General features: G+C 37.6%; 1 protein-coding gene across 4 annotated transcripts in view; it reads right to left on the reverse strand.

Annotated features, from left to right (window-relative positions):
- The window catches only part of CERKL (CERK like autophagy regulator), a 112276-nt gene that overhangs the window by 26833 nt on the left and 69079 nt on the right, over positions 1-16364 (reverse strand). For all 4 annotated transcript variants that reach the window (XR_013993549.1, XR_013993550.1, XM_081052045.1 and 1 more), the window contains exon 3: positions 10269-10400. Coding sequence is in view for 2 of the 4 variants with exons in the window: in XM_081052045.1 (XP_080908171.1) it covers positions 10269-10400 (132 nt within the window). In the remaining 2 variants the exon portion in view is untranslated. The remainder of the gene's footprint in view (positions 1-10268; positions 10401-16364) is intronic.

Consider the following 16364-nt stretch of genomic DNA (forward strand, 5'->3'; position numbering starts at 1 on the left):
TGCCAGCATGGTTCAGGCTTTTCCTACAATGTTTTTAGATATTGTTAAAAATTATTAGTCTTGGTGTCTAAAAGAATCATTCTGTATCCATCAGCATTACATTGTAATTCTCCCATAGCTTATTCAAATGCTGTTATACTCACATGAATAAAACCTCTCTATATTAAATTCTAATCAGAAGAAAGCTCTAAGCTTGGAAATTTAAGTTATCATAAATGATTGTGTGTTGATCATTCATTTATAATCTCAGTAAGTATTTTCAACTTTAAATGCAAAATAATATCTCACATAGACACATTAAAAACTGAAAACAACAAATGAAGAAGACAAACAAACAAACGGAAACTCATAGACACATAATAGTATGGTGGTTACCAGAGGGCAAGAGGGTGGGTGGGACGTAGAAAAGGGTAAAAGGGGTCAAATATATGGTGATGGAAGGAGAGTATACTCTGGGTGGTGGATACACAATGCAATATATAGATGATATATTATAGAATAATACACTTGAAATGTAACCTCAATAAATTTAATACAATTTAAAAAATAATTAACGATATTATGAAGAAATATTTATGCTGAGAATGAGTTTATTCAGTCTTGCTTTTACACCAAAGTTTACTTTGGCAAAGCTTTTCAAATCCAATACAAAATTAGCTTTAAAATATGTTAAGCTCAATGCCATCTTTATTTAGGTAAAATATGAAATAGCAGTTTATACTCTGGTTTCTCTGCAAATCGTATAAATCTTTTGCCTTTTACTAAAGATTTCCATGGAATGAAATAATAGTTTATTTTTCCTTTGCTCTTGCAGGTGGAATTTGATTATATACTGATGCAAATTATCCAAGAAGAGTTAAGTTTTTGAGTAAATTGTATATAAGTTAAAATTGCTGATCTGGAACAAAGAGACAGAAAAGTTGAAAGAAACCTGACCACAATATATATTAGGACAATGAACAAAATGATTAAATTCTGGAGACAGGCAATATACACTAAAATATATATATACAATATAAAGTAGTAGTAAGTGATTATAAAGAAAAATAATGTAGGGAAAAAGAACAGAAAGTAATCTGGACTGCTATTTAGATACAGTAAAAAGGAGTTGAAATGTGTATTTAGATAGGATGTCATGGGTCTGGCATCAGAAAGCCAGATTCAAATCATGCCACTCCAAATGAACATAAAGTGTGGACTGCTGGACAAATGCAGTTCAAAAGAAGGTTATTAGCCTCTTCTTTCATCTACTTTCCTTTTCCAATGAGATTAACACTCTATGCCCTTCCATACAGGAAATTTGGAGTCTCCATTATTTACAAGTCTTCAAACACACAGTTGTCATTACTGGGAAACCCCACCCTAACCTTCAGTTTAAATATTACTTCCTCAGGAAGATAAAACTGCAAGAGAATAATGCCTTGAGGTTGATATTGAATGCTGATGAGGAAATAGGCTAAAGTAAAATCAGACAATTTCATTTGGATTTGAAACGTTTTTCGGTCTGGTGATAAAATTCTACAATTGGATAAGAAACTGAGATGTCATTTTCTTTCCTGTCCTGTAGGTGCTTCAAACTTAGTAAGCTTAAAAAGTAGTCCATCATTTTCACCTTTGAAATATATTTCCTCTCAAATACATTGTTCTGTTTGTGTTCCATAATCCACTCCCGACTGAGTAAGACAGAAAAAATGACTTCTTTCTAGATTATCCCTCTCCTTCACTCTCTACAACCACTCCATGGTCAAGGCCACTTGTTTCTGTCTTAAATTATGTTGCAGCATCCCAATATTCCTCAATCACGTGCCCTAGATATAGTCATGACCATCTGAATGTGTGTATGACAATAGTCTCTTCTCCAGTCTCTCTGCAACATTTATCCTATTCTAGCAAGAATGATATTTCTCAAACACATACTAAATCATATTACTTCCCTATATAAACTCCATTCTTGACTCTTTACCATTCCCAGGAATAAAGGTCCAACTCCCTGACATCTGATGATTGGAAACAAGATCAGCCATACACATCCACAATTATTTAAGGGATAATAAAAAGAATCTTTCACCCAGAATTCTTCCTATCTCTCTAGATTTGGCTATAATGCAAGAACATTTACTATTCCGATTTTTAATAAAATGCAGGCAAAATTGGAAGGAAGTAATGCCTCTGCCTACTTGACTCAGTTTTATCAAACTGCCTAGATTTGTGCTGGTCAAGATCAGGAATAACAAGAGTCAACTCCAAGGAAAGGAATGTTTCAAGGAGAGACACAAAGAGCCAAAAAGAAACAATTAAAGAGGAGACCTGGTAAAAGTGCCAACAGCTAGGCCATGATGCCAGAAGGAGGAAAAAAAAAAAAAAAAAAAAGAAAGTAACAACAAACCCCACTTTGCTGACAAGTCTGCCCAAGGCTAGCAGAGGAAAGTTTTCTAGTGACTAGACACTCCCATAAGCCCTGAGCTGGTGAAGATCAAGGCTGCATTCAGAGAAATGTCTGATTATGATAATGATAATGAGCGTAAGGTTTGGCAGCTCTGTTACTACAAAAATTGACTGAAGGAGATAAAATTGCCTATCACCAACAAGAGAGATCAAGAATAGTCATTATAAGATCCAAGATAGTGGAATAGATAAATGCTGTGCTTGCCTCATCCCATGAACACATCAAAATTACAACCAATTTATAGAACAATCAACCTGGAGAACCATCTGAAGTGTAGCTCAACAGAAGTCCTATAACTAAGGATAAAAAAAAGTAGTTACGTTGAGACTGATAGGAGGGGCGGAGATGCAAAACAGGCCAGACCCAAACTTCTGTGTGGCAGTTGAAAATCAGGAGGGATATCTTGACAACCGAGGTTCCCCCCGGAGGAGCAAGGGACCCCAGCCCCAGACCAAGTTCCCCAGCCCAGAGTACTGGTGTCAGGAAGAAGAGCCTTCACAACATCTGGCTTTGAAAAACAGTGGGGATTCTGACCATCAGGGTGAGACGGAAGGCTGTGGAGAAACCCAGATGTCCTCTTAAAGGGCTTATGCACAGACTCACTCGCTCACAGGCACTCACCCTAGGCTCCAGGGGAGGGACAATAACTTGAGGGAGGGTGGTTGGAGACATACAGGGAGAAACTGAGCAGTGTGGCTTCAGATCGAGGGCTGGAGGGACAGTTGTCATTTTCCCTGTGTGAGGTCCTCCACCCATGTAGTCAGCAGGTGGGTGCCATCTTTTCTGTGTTGAGCTCCCACCTACCCACACCCATGGCCAAATCTGAATCTGAATTGGTCTAGTGAGCTCTGCTCGCTCCACCCTGGTGATTCACTGAGACCCCACCTCACCCAACTCCATACCTCAGGAGGCTTTATTAGCAGCTGAACCTTATGGGAGCTGGCAGCTGGCAGTAGGCCTCAGAGTGTCCTGGCTTTTTATGGAGCTACCCCATGCCTGATACTGGTGGTCGCTGTCTCGGTTGGCAGTATGACCTCTCCCACCCCCTCCAGGTCCAGCACAGGCAGCAACCATCCATGTATCATTTTGTAGCTCCTAACAGGTCATTTCTGGCCAGTCACAGACAGTGGCTGATCTTGGCCTGCATGAAAGCCCTTCCCATGAAGCCGCAGAAACAACATACTTAGAGGTTGGCTTCAGATCAGAGCAGAGCACCATTTAATTAGGTCCACAAGTGGCACACACAACGGGCAGTCTCAACAGGCATAAGAGCCTGCTGGGGCAAATCGCACTCCATGGGATAAACCTGTATCCCATAAGCTGTGGGATACACATAGTATCCCATAAGCTGTGGATGTGGGCAAACCCCATAGCCAGACAGCCTGAGGGTCAATCCCACCCACTGACCTGCCAATAACAATCAAGGCTCAAATATAATAGGAGGGTACACTCAACCCACACAAGGGACACTCCTGGAGCATTCAGCACAGGTGACCAGGGAGACTGTGTCACTGGGCCCCACAGGGCTCTTACTACATAAGGCCATTGTCAACACCAGGAGACTTAGCAGATCTATCTAATACACTGAAACAAATAGAGAGGCAGCCAAAATGAGGAGACAAAGAAACATGTCCCAAATGAAAGAACAGGAGCAAAAAAAACCTAAACAAAATGAAGTCAAGCAACCTACCAGATGCAGAGTTCAAAACAGTGCCTATAAGGATGCTCGGGGAACTTACTGAGAACTTCAATAAAGAGATAGCAAGCATAAAAAGAGACAGAAACCATAAAAAAGAACCAGTCAGAAGTGAAGAATACACTAGAAGAAATCACCAGCAAACTAGATGAAGCAGAGGATCGAATCAGTGATTTGGAAGACAAGGTAGCATAAAACACCCATCAGAATGGCAAAAAGAATTTTTTTAAAAAAAGAAGATAGTTTAAAGGATTGCTGAGACAACATCAAACATACCAGCATTTGCATCATAGGGGTACCAGAAGGAGAAGAGACCCAGCAAGAAATTGAAAACCTATTTGAAGAAATAATGACAGAAAACTTCCCTAACCTGGTGAAGGAAACAGATGTACAAAAGCCCAGGAAGTACAGAGAGTCCCAAACAAGATGAACCCAAACAGACCTACATCAAGACACATTATAATTAAAATGGGAAAGGTTAAAGACAAAGAGAGAATCCTAAAAGCAGGAAGAGAAAGGCAACTATTTACATACAAGGGAACTCCCATGAGATTGTTAGTGGATTTCTTAACAGAAACTTTGTAGGCCAGAAGGTATTGGTACAAAATATTCAAAGTGATGAAAAGCAGGGACCTACAACCAATAGTACTGTACTCAGCAAAGCTATTATTTAAACTCAAAGGACAGATAAAGAGCTTTCCAGACAAGAAAAAACTAAAGGAGTTAATCACCACCAAACCAGTTATTACAAAGAATGTTAGAGGGACTTAAGACGGAAAAATAAAAAAACAAAGACAAAAAATATGAAAAATAAAACGGCAATAACTACATTACCTATCAACAATTACTTTGACTGTAAATGGATTAAATGCTTCAATTAAACCATGGGTGACTGATTGGATAAGAAAACAAAACCTGTGCTCGCTTCAGCAGCACATATACTAAAATTGGAAAACAAAACCCTTACATGTGCCGCCTACAAGAGACTCACTTGAGATTGAAAGACACACAGACTGAAAGTAAAGGGATGGAAAAAGATATTTCATAAAAACAGGGGAAAAAAACAAACCTGGGGTAGTAATACTTTTACCAGACAAAACAGATTTTAAAACAAAGGCTATAGCAAGAACCAAAGAAGAGCAAGTAACCCCACTTCTAGGTATTTATCTCAAAAAATCCAAAACGCTACTTCAAGAGGACATGGGCATCCATATGTTCATTGCAGCATTATTTACAATAACCAAGATGTGGAGGCAACCAGGGTGTCTGTCGATAAAAGAATGGATAAAGAGGAGGAGGGACATATATACGATGGAATATTGCTCGGCCACGGAAGCAAATGGGTTCTCACCATCTGCGGTGGCATGGATGGACCCGAAGGGTACTGTGCTGAGTGAAATATGTCAGACAGTGAAAGACAGATACAATGTTATTTCATTTATATGTAGCATCTAAGAACAAAATTACCTAACTCATGGATACAGAGAATATTTTGATGGTTGTCAGAAAGGAGGGGGTTGGGGGATGGGTAGAAAAGGGGAAGGGATTAAGAAGTACAAAATGGTTGTTACAAAGTAGTCAGGGGGATGTAGGGTATAGCAAAGGAATATAGTCAATAATATTGTAATAACTATGTATGGTGTCAGGTGGGTACTAGATTTATCAGGATACTAGATGGGAGAGGAGGTGGGGGACAGGGTGAAAAAGGTGAAGGGATTAAGAAGTACAAATTGGTAGTTACAAAATAATCATAGGGATGTAAAGTAAAGCATAGGGAATATAGTTAATTATATGGTAATAACTACGTATAGTGCCAGGTGGGTATTAAACTAGTCAGGGGGATCACTTCTTCAATTATATAAACGTCTAACCACTAATCTGTACAGCTGAAATTATTATAAAATAATATTGAATATCAACTATATTTAAAAATTAAAGGGAGGGAAGGGGAATAAGAGGTCCAAATTTCCAGGTATAAAACAAGTCATGGGAATGTAATGTAAAACAGAAAATATAGTCAATAATATTGTAATAGCGTAGTACAGTGTCAGATGGTTGCTGGACTCATCATGGTGATCACTTCTTTAGGTATATAAATATTGAATAACTATGGTGTACACCTGAAACTGATATAATGTTGTGTGTCAACTATATTTTTAAATAAAAATCTTTTTAAAAAATAGTCATTATACCTATTTTCAAATATCTCAATGACTATTATACACAAGATGGGACACATTTATTCCATTTATTTTGTATTATCACAAAAGATAATATTAACTCTAATAGACAAAAACTGCAAGGAGGCAAATGTCAGCTCACAAATTCTTCATGTTGTACAGTTTATGCTTTGCGTAAAGGCATTTGGCCGAAGAGGCAGGTGAGTTTGCAACCCAGCCAGTACACCTATTCAACATGGTAGGTGACCTTGAGCTGAATCAGCCCCAAAAGTCATTTTTTTGTAACTCAGCACAAAGAAGGTGTCCTTTTCTAATCTGCACAAAGGCACAGTGACCCTGAACTCAAGATAAGGATGTCTATCAGCAATGTCCAATAATGTCCAACAACAGCTGACTCAACCATAGGGTGCCCTAGCCACGGCTGGGTGGTCACCCATGAGGAATGCCACACACCTGGACTCTACCACACGGACGAAATTGAACTAGGTGGCCTCTCAAGTTCTTTCCAATTTGATTTCTCAGCTGTCTTGACTTTTTCACTTTATTATTCTCGGAATTTTCCTCTCAGGAAGAGAAAGAAATACCATATGTCAGCATAGGCCTACCACTCATGCCTTTCTTTGATTCATATACCAACAGGTTATTAGGAAAAATAACTCAGTTCTTTCTAGTTTCTTCCAGAACTTTTCTGATCCCTTATGAAATACGATATTGCATTGGCTATGTGGGGATGCAACTTTAGGTCATCTATTTCTAAAGATGCTGATGTATACTCAGAAACGAAGTATCAGCACAAGCCACAATGAAAATAGTAAGTATATTTTTATTAATATGGGGAGATTCGTTTTTTAAAGAAATGTATAGAAAAAATATAATGAATATATCTAGCTACAATTTTTTAAACCATTCCTCATTTGTATAGCACTATCTTCTAATGAATTAATCATTTATAGAATTTATTATGTAATTCAAGTTCCATTTGGACTCAGCAATGTACATAAGATACATTGAAATAATAGTCATACTGGACATGCACAAAATATATATTCTTTCTGCTTTACTTTTTCATATAAGATATACTTCCAAATGAAATGTGAATTGAATCTTACTATTACATAATTTTATGAACCTGAAGTGTACGTTAAGATCATATTTCTATAGCACTTTATAATACAAAAGGTGGTTTCAAACATATTACCTTATTCAAACTATAAAACTACACTGTGAGAATAGGCATGAAGATACTAAAACTTTCCAACTATCCATATTTTCAGTCCTTTACACAAAATGGGAAACATTTTTATATAAATATTTAGCCAATATACATAGAAAAATGGTTTCATAAGCAAAAGATGCAATTTTATAATTTTGCCTGTAGGAGGAGTGTTAAGCAGCTAATAATTAGTCATTCTGCACAAATATATAAATAAATTTTAAATTTGATTTATGTAATATTCTAATTTTATTTTATGTTAAAATTTAATATTCAATAACATTTACAAATTTGGGGGGGAAGCCCTAGAACATACTATTTTTCTCTCCAATACAATTGTTTTAAGAAGGAAAGCACATTCCTATCATTATCTCTGCCTAAATTCAGACCTCTCTACTAGTTTCCTTTCCTCCAATCTCTCTTCCTTTCTAATCTCTATTCTGCTGGCAGAATCATCTTTGCTAAACCAGATTACAACACAATGATAAAAACTTTATACCAACTCTGGATCAATGCATGATGAGTAAACTCTTGAGTATAGGAGCATAATGACCCATCCATAATCGAGACTCAAACTTCCTCCAATGCGCATTGCTGGGAGCTTGCCCAAAGGCCAATTTGCCCTTTTTCCTCCCTAATAGAACCCAGATTCAGCTCAGGACTTCTCAGCCTTCAGGAAAAGGGGGTCCCACCCTCAGCCCATAGGACAGATCTTGATAGTTAAGAGAGTGATGGCTCCAGGTTGGGCACATATACTATATATTAGGACAATCAAACTCAAAGGAAGAAATGAGAATCCTTGTTCAGGATTAAAGAACATTGGATCTCTCACATACATATACCTTTCCCCATTCCATTAGATTTGAATAAAAAAAGCATCCAATCCACTGGCAAACATTTTATGATGATGGAAAGGGCCAGATGTCAGAATTGAGGAAGGGCAAGCAAAGTTATAAAAGAACTTCCAAGTTATTATGGGTACAACACACAACACAACACAATATACACATACACACCACCTGTATGTGCCTGCTAGTTTGCCTTCCTTTTCCTTACTTTTCTTCTGCTGCTTACGCACAGGAAACCATTTTGCCTTCTCTGATTCTCCAAAACTGTCCAGTTCAAACGTCCAGTTCAAATACTTTCCTTAAGTCTTCTGGTCAAAATTAATATCCCTCCCTGAAATACCACAGTTCTTTTCTGTATATTCCAATTACATTTATTTTAAATATCTATTTGAATTTCTAATAAACTAAAGGTCACTTGAGAGTGCTCAAGTATAGCTTATTCATCTTGCATGCTGCACAGTGCTTAACAAAACATTCAACAAGAGCTTCTTTAACTGAATGGTATATAGTAATATCCACATGAAACAGTTCTGACCATTAAATCAATGAAACAAAATAAATGTTATTGAGTTTGCCAATAAGTTTATTCCCCTTTTAATGGTCTCATCCTAATATGAATTTCACACTTTTCCTTCGGCCAATCTTTGAAAATCTTCAGTGGGAAGGAATGATAGATCTTTGTTGTTTCTTTTTCCTATGAATCATGTCTAAGGAAAGTCAAAAGCCACAAAGATGAAAGATTAACTCCTTCACTATGATTTTACTTTAATTCAGAAATTCCTCTTGAGTTTTTCACAGTGGTTTCTCTTGAACCTCCATTGTGATAGGTGCTTTTTGGGGTGGCTGATCTTCCCACAAAGATTGCCATTCATTCATTCATTCATTCATTCATTCATTCATTCATTCATTCGAGCTTCCTTTTATCCCAAGCCATGAAGTCATGAGGCGTGGGCTTATCTTAGTAACATTAAAAGACTCCTCTTCTGTGGTTATAGCTCAGCAAAATCAGATCACTCTGAATCCCTTCCCCAGCAATTTACAATTAGGACTAGAAGATTCCAACTGCACTCTGGACTTGTCTCCTGAGTAGGCTTGTTATTCCGTTCTCCTCATCAATTAAAATTTACTATAAATGTACACTGTGTGTTAGTGAAACTACATAGAAATAAAACCAGAAAAATTGAGGGTGTGGTTCTCAATAGCATCAACCCTCATCAGTCTACCTCCCCATGGGAAAAATAACAGGAACCAACGGACTTTGGTCACCACATTCAAAAAATTGAAAAGGCTTTTACTAATCTTCTTTCTTTTAATTTCAGCATCAGCAAATTTCTATGTTGCTAGCCACAAACCCAAGCACTTTTCTTATTTCAGACAATAAATTTAAGCTTCTGGCTTCTCTAAATTCATCGCAAACCAGCAGTTAAGTGCTTAGTTTTGACCTAACCAGCAGGGGTCAGAATCAGAACAAAAACCACCTCATGAAGGATCCCATGGAAAGACATCACACATTTAAGTGAGCAAAAATCAATTGTTTGCCAAATTGCAGAAATAATGTGTAAATTGCAAACATGTCAATGAAGATATCAAAAAGTGTGCAGCTTCCTTTAAAGTGATACCAAATTATTTTAAAGTCTGAAAAAAAAATCTCAAGAGAAAATACTGACATTCTAATAAAAATAACACAATGAAAAAGAAAACACAAAATAGTTAACTTATAATTCTGGAGCAGACTGCACTAGAGGTTATGGAGGCGCCATTTAAAAAGCTTTAAATATGACAAGTAGCTTCCTAAATTTGGACTGACAACAAATTTGGGTTATTTTGCTTCCTGAAGTGTGATTTTTTTTTTTAAATACCAAATTATATTGTGAAAATGACTTACTTATTACATCAGTCTTTATTCCTGTGATCTTCAACAGTGGTTCAACCTTCTCATAATAGACTTGGGTAGCTTCTTTTTTGTGGCTTTGGGGGTTAAGGAATATTTTTAATGACTTTGGTCTGTTGGAAAAACCTAAGAAGCAAGCATAAAGAAAAAATTATAAAGTCTCTGTCACAATTTTTTCTTTCCCTTTAATACCAAGTCCAGTTAGAATGTTACATACCTATTGAAATAGTATTTGTTATTTTTATTTGAAATTCTTACAAAAGTTTTCCTAAACATGGCATTACATTAAAACATTTCCATTTCCTAGCAGTAAAATAAGAATATCCCTCTTAACATAAATCATTACTTATAACAAAGCATTTAATTTATGAAGGAAGATGCGAATGAAAGCAACTTAATGAATATTTAGCAATGCTTATATGTATTTACCAAATCATAAATAATATATCAAATGCTCCGTTAACATTTGTTTCTAAGGATAAAAGCAATGGACTGTAGCAAATAGAAAAGTCTATTTCCTCTCCTTGGATAAATATGCTCATTATTGGAATTGGGCACCTCAGTGACCCCAGGGCCACCTAGGCTTGACCTATGGATAAGCCCAGAATGGAATACAGCACACCCAGAGCCAGGTCAGGGCCCGCACCCAGAGCAATGCATGCTGGGAGCTAAAAACAGGATTCAGGTCAAAGTTCAAGCTTGAAAAGGGGCCAGGGGAGAAAGGACTCTTCCCCTGGGAAATGGGAAAGCAACGCCTCTCAGCGGGGATTCAAGGATAGTGCTGCCTCACAGTTGGGGCTGAGATTTGATACTACAATTTTCTGGGCCTGCAAGATGTTTATCACTTAGAACCCCGTTGGAGCAGGTGCAAAGAGAATTTTCTGTTATTAGGAAGGGGCAGGAGGGACCAAGGAGCCAAAAGAAAGCCGGGGACCGTTTTATGATAAGCTGCTCTAACATGGATTCAAGGTTAAAAAAGTAAGTGACTAACATCTGTTTTTAATAAAACTATTACTAAAGCCAAATAAAAAATGTGCACTACACCTAAGTCAGTTTTGTGTGCAAGTAGAGACAATATTTTATTTCTCATCATATTTGATACAATTAAATCTTTCAATAGCACATACTGTTTTGAGTTCAGGGAGAGTTTTGGATGACAAAGTGATAGGACCGTGCTGAACCCCTTACATCCTCTGTATTTGCCCCTGGGGTCCCACTGCATGGGCGCTTTGATGTTCTCCTCCTTCTGTCCCAGCTCTGATCAGCCCTGCATTGTTCAAAAGCTGCCATCCTCACTGCTGCCTGCAATGCAAGCCTGAACTCCTTAAAATGATATTCAGAGTCCTCCCCCAACAAACTCCAACCTATTGTCTCTCTCCTTCCTCTCTACCCCACATTAAGAAACATTTATTGAGCATTTGTACTGAGTGCTGAGAAGAGGCGTAAAACAATTAGTATATAGTTCATGCTTTAAACGAGGAAGATGTATTTATAAAAAGAAACAGTACAAGAGAGAATAATAGACTTGTTAACAGAGAGGCACAGAGTACTATGGAAATGTATGAGAGGAGGGAGGTTAATTCTTATTACGGATCTGGAAAAGGTTTCCTGGAGAACACAATATCCATCCGAGTGGGGCTTTTTGTTCATGGTATTTTCACTACACAGCATTCCCACCTTCCTCACACCTTATCCTAGCCATAGCAAAAAAGCAGGGGTAGAGTGAGGGAGGAAATTAAGCAGTGAGACCAGCAGGGCAAATGCACAAAGCTAAGTGAACGCAGAGCTTTCCTGTTCTATTTCAGCTTCCCCACCATGCTTTGGATCCATTGTGTTATGTATTTGCCAAATACCAGGAATTCTAGGCTTTCCTTTGTTCAGATGGTTTTTCCTTTCCACTCCACCTATGACCATTTCTCTAAAAATTCTACCACTTTTTCAAAGCTCATTTCAAATACCACTTCCTTACTGACGTGTTTCCCAATCACCAACAGAATTCACTTCTCTGGCTTCTCACTCCCATTTTCTTCTATGTGCCTCTATTAACTATTTCTGTATCATTTGTACAAAAAAAAAAAACTCTCATGAAAGAGCGAATATTTACTTATTCTTTTTTATTCCAAAATATTTAATATTTAAATAAATTTAAAATTTACCATGTACAGAGATTGTAATCTCTGTCTAGATAACATCACATTCTATGGTGAGAGTAGATAATAGTACACCAAAATCTAAAAATCTATGTATCAACACTGCATCAAAATTTGAGTTTTCCTATATCTTCTATTGCATCTAATTGGCAATCACTCCACAATTTGATAATCTTATGTTTTATGGAATTCATATATGGTTTTGGATTTTAAAATATTACAAATATAATTGGATTCCACATCAAACTAGTGAAAAAACAGTACCCCAGAAGTACTGATGCTTACCAGCATTTTTGAAGATAAAGTCCATGAATATGATAAACAAGAACAAGAATTTGGATTGATATAGAAATGTCAGGTCGTGTAGCATCTAAAAGGTCTCACTTCTTAAACTGGTAACACCTCAGTTAAAACTGTGGAAAACATGGGGAAATTGTGATATGTACATGACCAACATAAAATACAAGGTCAAGTTGGCTCTTTGATGAACAATATTTACTTATTCTTAAACTCTGTCTTTCCTTATTGCCCTCATTACAAAGGGTAAAAATTTCCCCATTTACAGTGGGGAAATCTGGTAAACACCACGTTAGGCAAGTGATCAGAGTTAACAACATCCTTAATGGTACAAACAGATGCCTATGCCTCATGACAAAACGCACAGCACCCAGAAGGGCACACCACCACTTCTGCAGTAACCCTGCCCACAGTTTATAATGTGGATCTATAACACCATGATGAAACACTCACACAAACAAATGACTGCATTCTCAAAATAACTGCCTTAAACTCTTTAAAAAATGTCAAGGGCATTAAAAACAAAGGCATAGGACATATTCCAGATTAAGGAGACTAAAGAGAAGACAACTAAATGCAATGTGTGATTCTGAATTGGGTATTTAAAAACAAACAAACAAAAAAACTACCATAAAGGAGAGTACTGCTGTCTTTTAACCAAGGGGACTCTGCACATAAATCTAGGGCTCACTTTTATTGAAAACATGACAAGGACAAGAACTTTGTTCTAAACCCTGGAGTCCAAGAGTCAGATTAAGTATCGAAATTAAGTTTATCGTACCTGGTAAATTTATCAAAAGACTGCTTCATTTCTCAAGTAGAGGCAGTCCCAGTAAAGAAGGTATTTAGGCACCATATGGCAGTCCCCAAATGTTACCATAAAAAGCAACTTGTACTTCTCCCTTTTCCTACATTATGACCATAGAAGAATAGAAATTTGTGGAAAGGAGAACAGTCATTTAGGGCTTGTGAGGGCACACTGTAGTTGAAGACTTGTAGACTTTAAACACTTATATATAAAAGTGCATGCTACATGTCCCATCTAACTTTTGTGAAATAATCCCCCAATAAGGCAGAAAAGGGGGCTAAAAATTACTTTTTTAAGATTCTCTAAAAAGATTTAAACAAAATAATTTTATTCTTAAGCTGTAGTTAGCCAACAATAGGGATGAAAACTAAATAAATTAATCAGAATACTCCATTCCTTAAATGTTCTGGTAAAGTGAGGTAGTTTTAAATACAAATCAACAAAGCTGATTTTTCACTGAACATGTATTCATTTTCTCATTTTTCTTTTCCTTTTGGGTGCACTTAATATAATCACTATGAAGACAGAGTCTAATTATATATAAATTGAGTAGTAATATGATACTAATTTAGAGATCAGAAGGGGGATTTCTATTGAATAAAGCAGGATTTAAAACAAGTTCTTAATTAAGTGGAATAAAGAGATATAATTAAAAAGTCTCCAACCTTCTGTCCTCCCGCGTTCCTTCCCCATCCTCCCTCTACTCCATTCAGTCCCTTGACCTCACCATGCTCTCTCTACCACAGTGCCTTTACACATGCCCTCCCTTCTACCTGCCCACCTACACTTCCTGCCACCATAGCTACTTTGCCCAATTAACCTCTACTCTGTTTTGATTTCACCCTAGTCATCACTTCCTTAGGAAAGCCTGCCATGGCCTCCCTGGCTTTTAGGCTTTAGCTGGGTTATTTTCCCCTTATTTGTTTTTACAGGTCCATACACATCCTAATCTTGATACTTACAATGTGATTTTATATATATTTATTAGTTGTTCTCCCATATTGGACTGGAAACTCTCTGGGGTTTTTCTCCATATTCTATCTCCTTAGTGAAGGTTACATAAGATGACTAAGTATTTGATGAATGAACAAAAGGGTAGTGTTAACCTTAGGCCGTATAGAAAACAATGACATCCATTTGTTATCCACAGATAACTGCATCCCTGCTGTCTGCTGGGCAGGGTTCTAGAGGTTGGGGCTCTATCGGTAAATAAGAAAAGCCTCTGCCCTCATGAAGCTTCCATGCCAATGGCGGGAGACAGACATAAACAAGAAAATTCACAGTATGTCATGTAGCAATAAGTTCTAACCATAAAAATGAAGCTCCATAGTGGGAGAGAGGGAGGGCAAAGGAAGAAGTGACTTGCTGGCCAGAGAAGGTCAGATCACTCAGAATCGTAGGTGTTTATGACTTCTGTATTTGTTCTGAGTGAGAGAAGAAGCATAGATAATTTTGAGCAGTGTAATTTTGATAATTTTGAGCATAAATAATTTTGGGCAACATAACCTTGGGTGTTAAAGGATCACTCTAGCTGCTGTGGGAAGTAGACTCAGTGACAAAGGGCTTGCACTAGAGTAAAGTGGAGGTTATAAGAAAAGTTAGATTCTAGATATATTTTGAAAGGAGAGCTGACAGGATTTTTTATTTACTCTTCGGATATAGTATGTGAAAGAGAATAGTCAAACAGTAGTCAAATATGTGGCTGGATATGGGAAAAGTAAGGATATTAGAGGAGTAAACACAAGTGAAAAAAATAGTAGAATCAATAAATTGTGATCTCAGTGGCCTTGCAGGATTTTAGGAGTTGGGAGGCTAGATCAAGTGAGCTACTAAGACAGAAGTTAGTAGCCACAGGGTGGGAAAGATCCTTAAAATTGAGATTTGAGAGAGTTATTGCTAATCACAGTAACAAGATGTGATGAACTTCTGTATTCATCAGAATCACCTGGAAGGCTTCTTAAATGCAGGTTTCTGAGTCCCAGCTCTAGATTTTGGATTTGGTGTGTGGTGGGGTCTTAGAATTCATAGTTATAACAAGTTCGCAGCTGATGCTGATGATGTTGGTCCTGGGACCATACTTTGAGAACCACTGATCTAGAGATGTGATTATGGGAGGTGCATGAAGTGAAGCCCAGGTTAAGATCTTTGAAGGAGAAGAGGCCAAAACCTGAAAGAACACCTACAAAACACAGAATTACGAATGCAATAGTGTTGGAGGGAGTGACAGTGAGATAGGAGCTAAGGTCTTCAAGAACTGAGAGAAGGACACAGTACAGGACTAAAACAAGTAATGCTAGCTGGTGGGGTCTTATGAATTGAATTTCAATGCTGAGCATTTTTAAGAGAGTACACTGAGGAAATGGTCCCAAAATAGGAGTGAATTGCAAGGAGGACATCAAAACCTTGACAACACCTCCAAGACTAGTTGTATGAAATACATGGCAAAGAAAACAACCACCACTTGAGAAGATGCAGGGGAAGCTATATGCTCCTGAAAGAGCTGTGTCTCTCTACTAGCAAGAAGGTGAGGAGAATATTTGGAAAAGTGGTTGAAAATATAGGAAATTTTGCTAATGATGGACCATTCATTCCATAGGACAGAATAAAATAGTGTGTGGAGGGAAGGAGAGTGGGGGATGATGTCAGGTTAGAGGGTACACAAAGATAGCCTAAGAGGGATGGAAGTCCAGGTGATGAAGGGCCTCAGGCAATGACCTGGTATGAAAGAGATAAGAGTTGATTGTAGCAGTCGGGGTGAGAAGGTAGGGCAGTGGGGAATGAAGTCTTACCCCAAGCACACAGATCTCTACGAATTTTGTCTTCCCTCCAGCCAAT

The sequence above is a fragment of the Rhinolophus hipposideros genome (genome assembly GCF_964194185.1).
Source record: "Rhinolophus hipposideros genome assembly, chromosome: 6".
NCBI lineage: Eukaryota > Metazoa > Chordata > Mammalia > Chiroptera > Rhinolophidae > Rhinolophus > Rhinolophus hipposideros.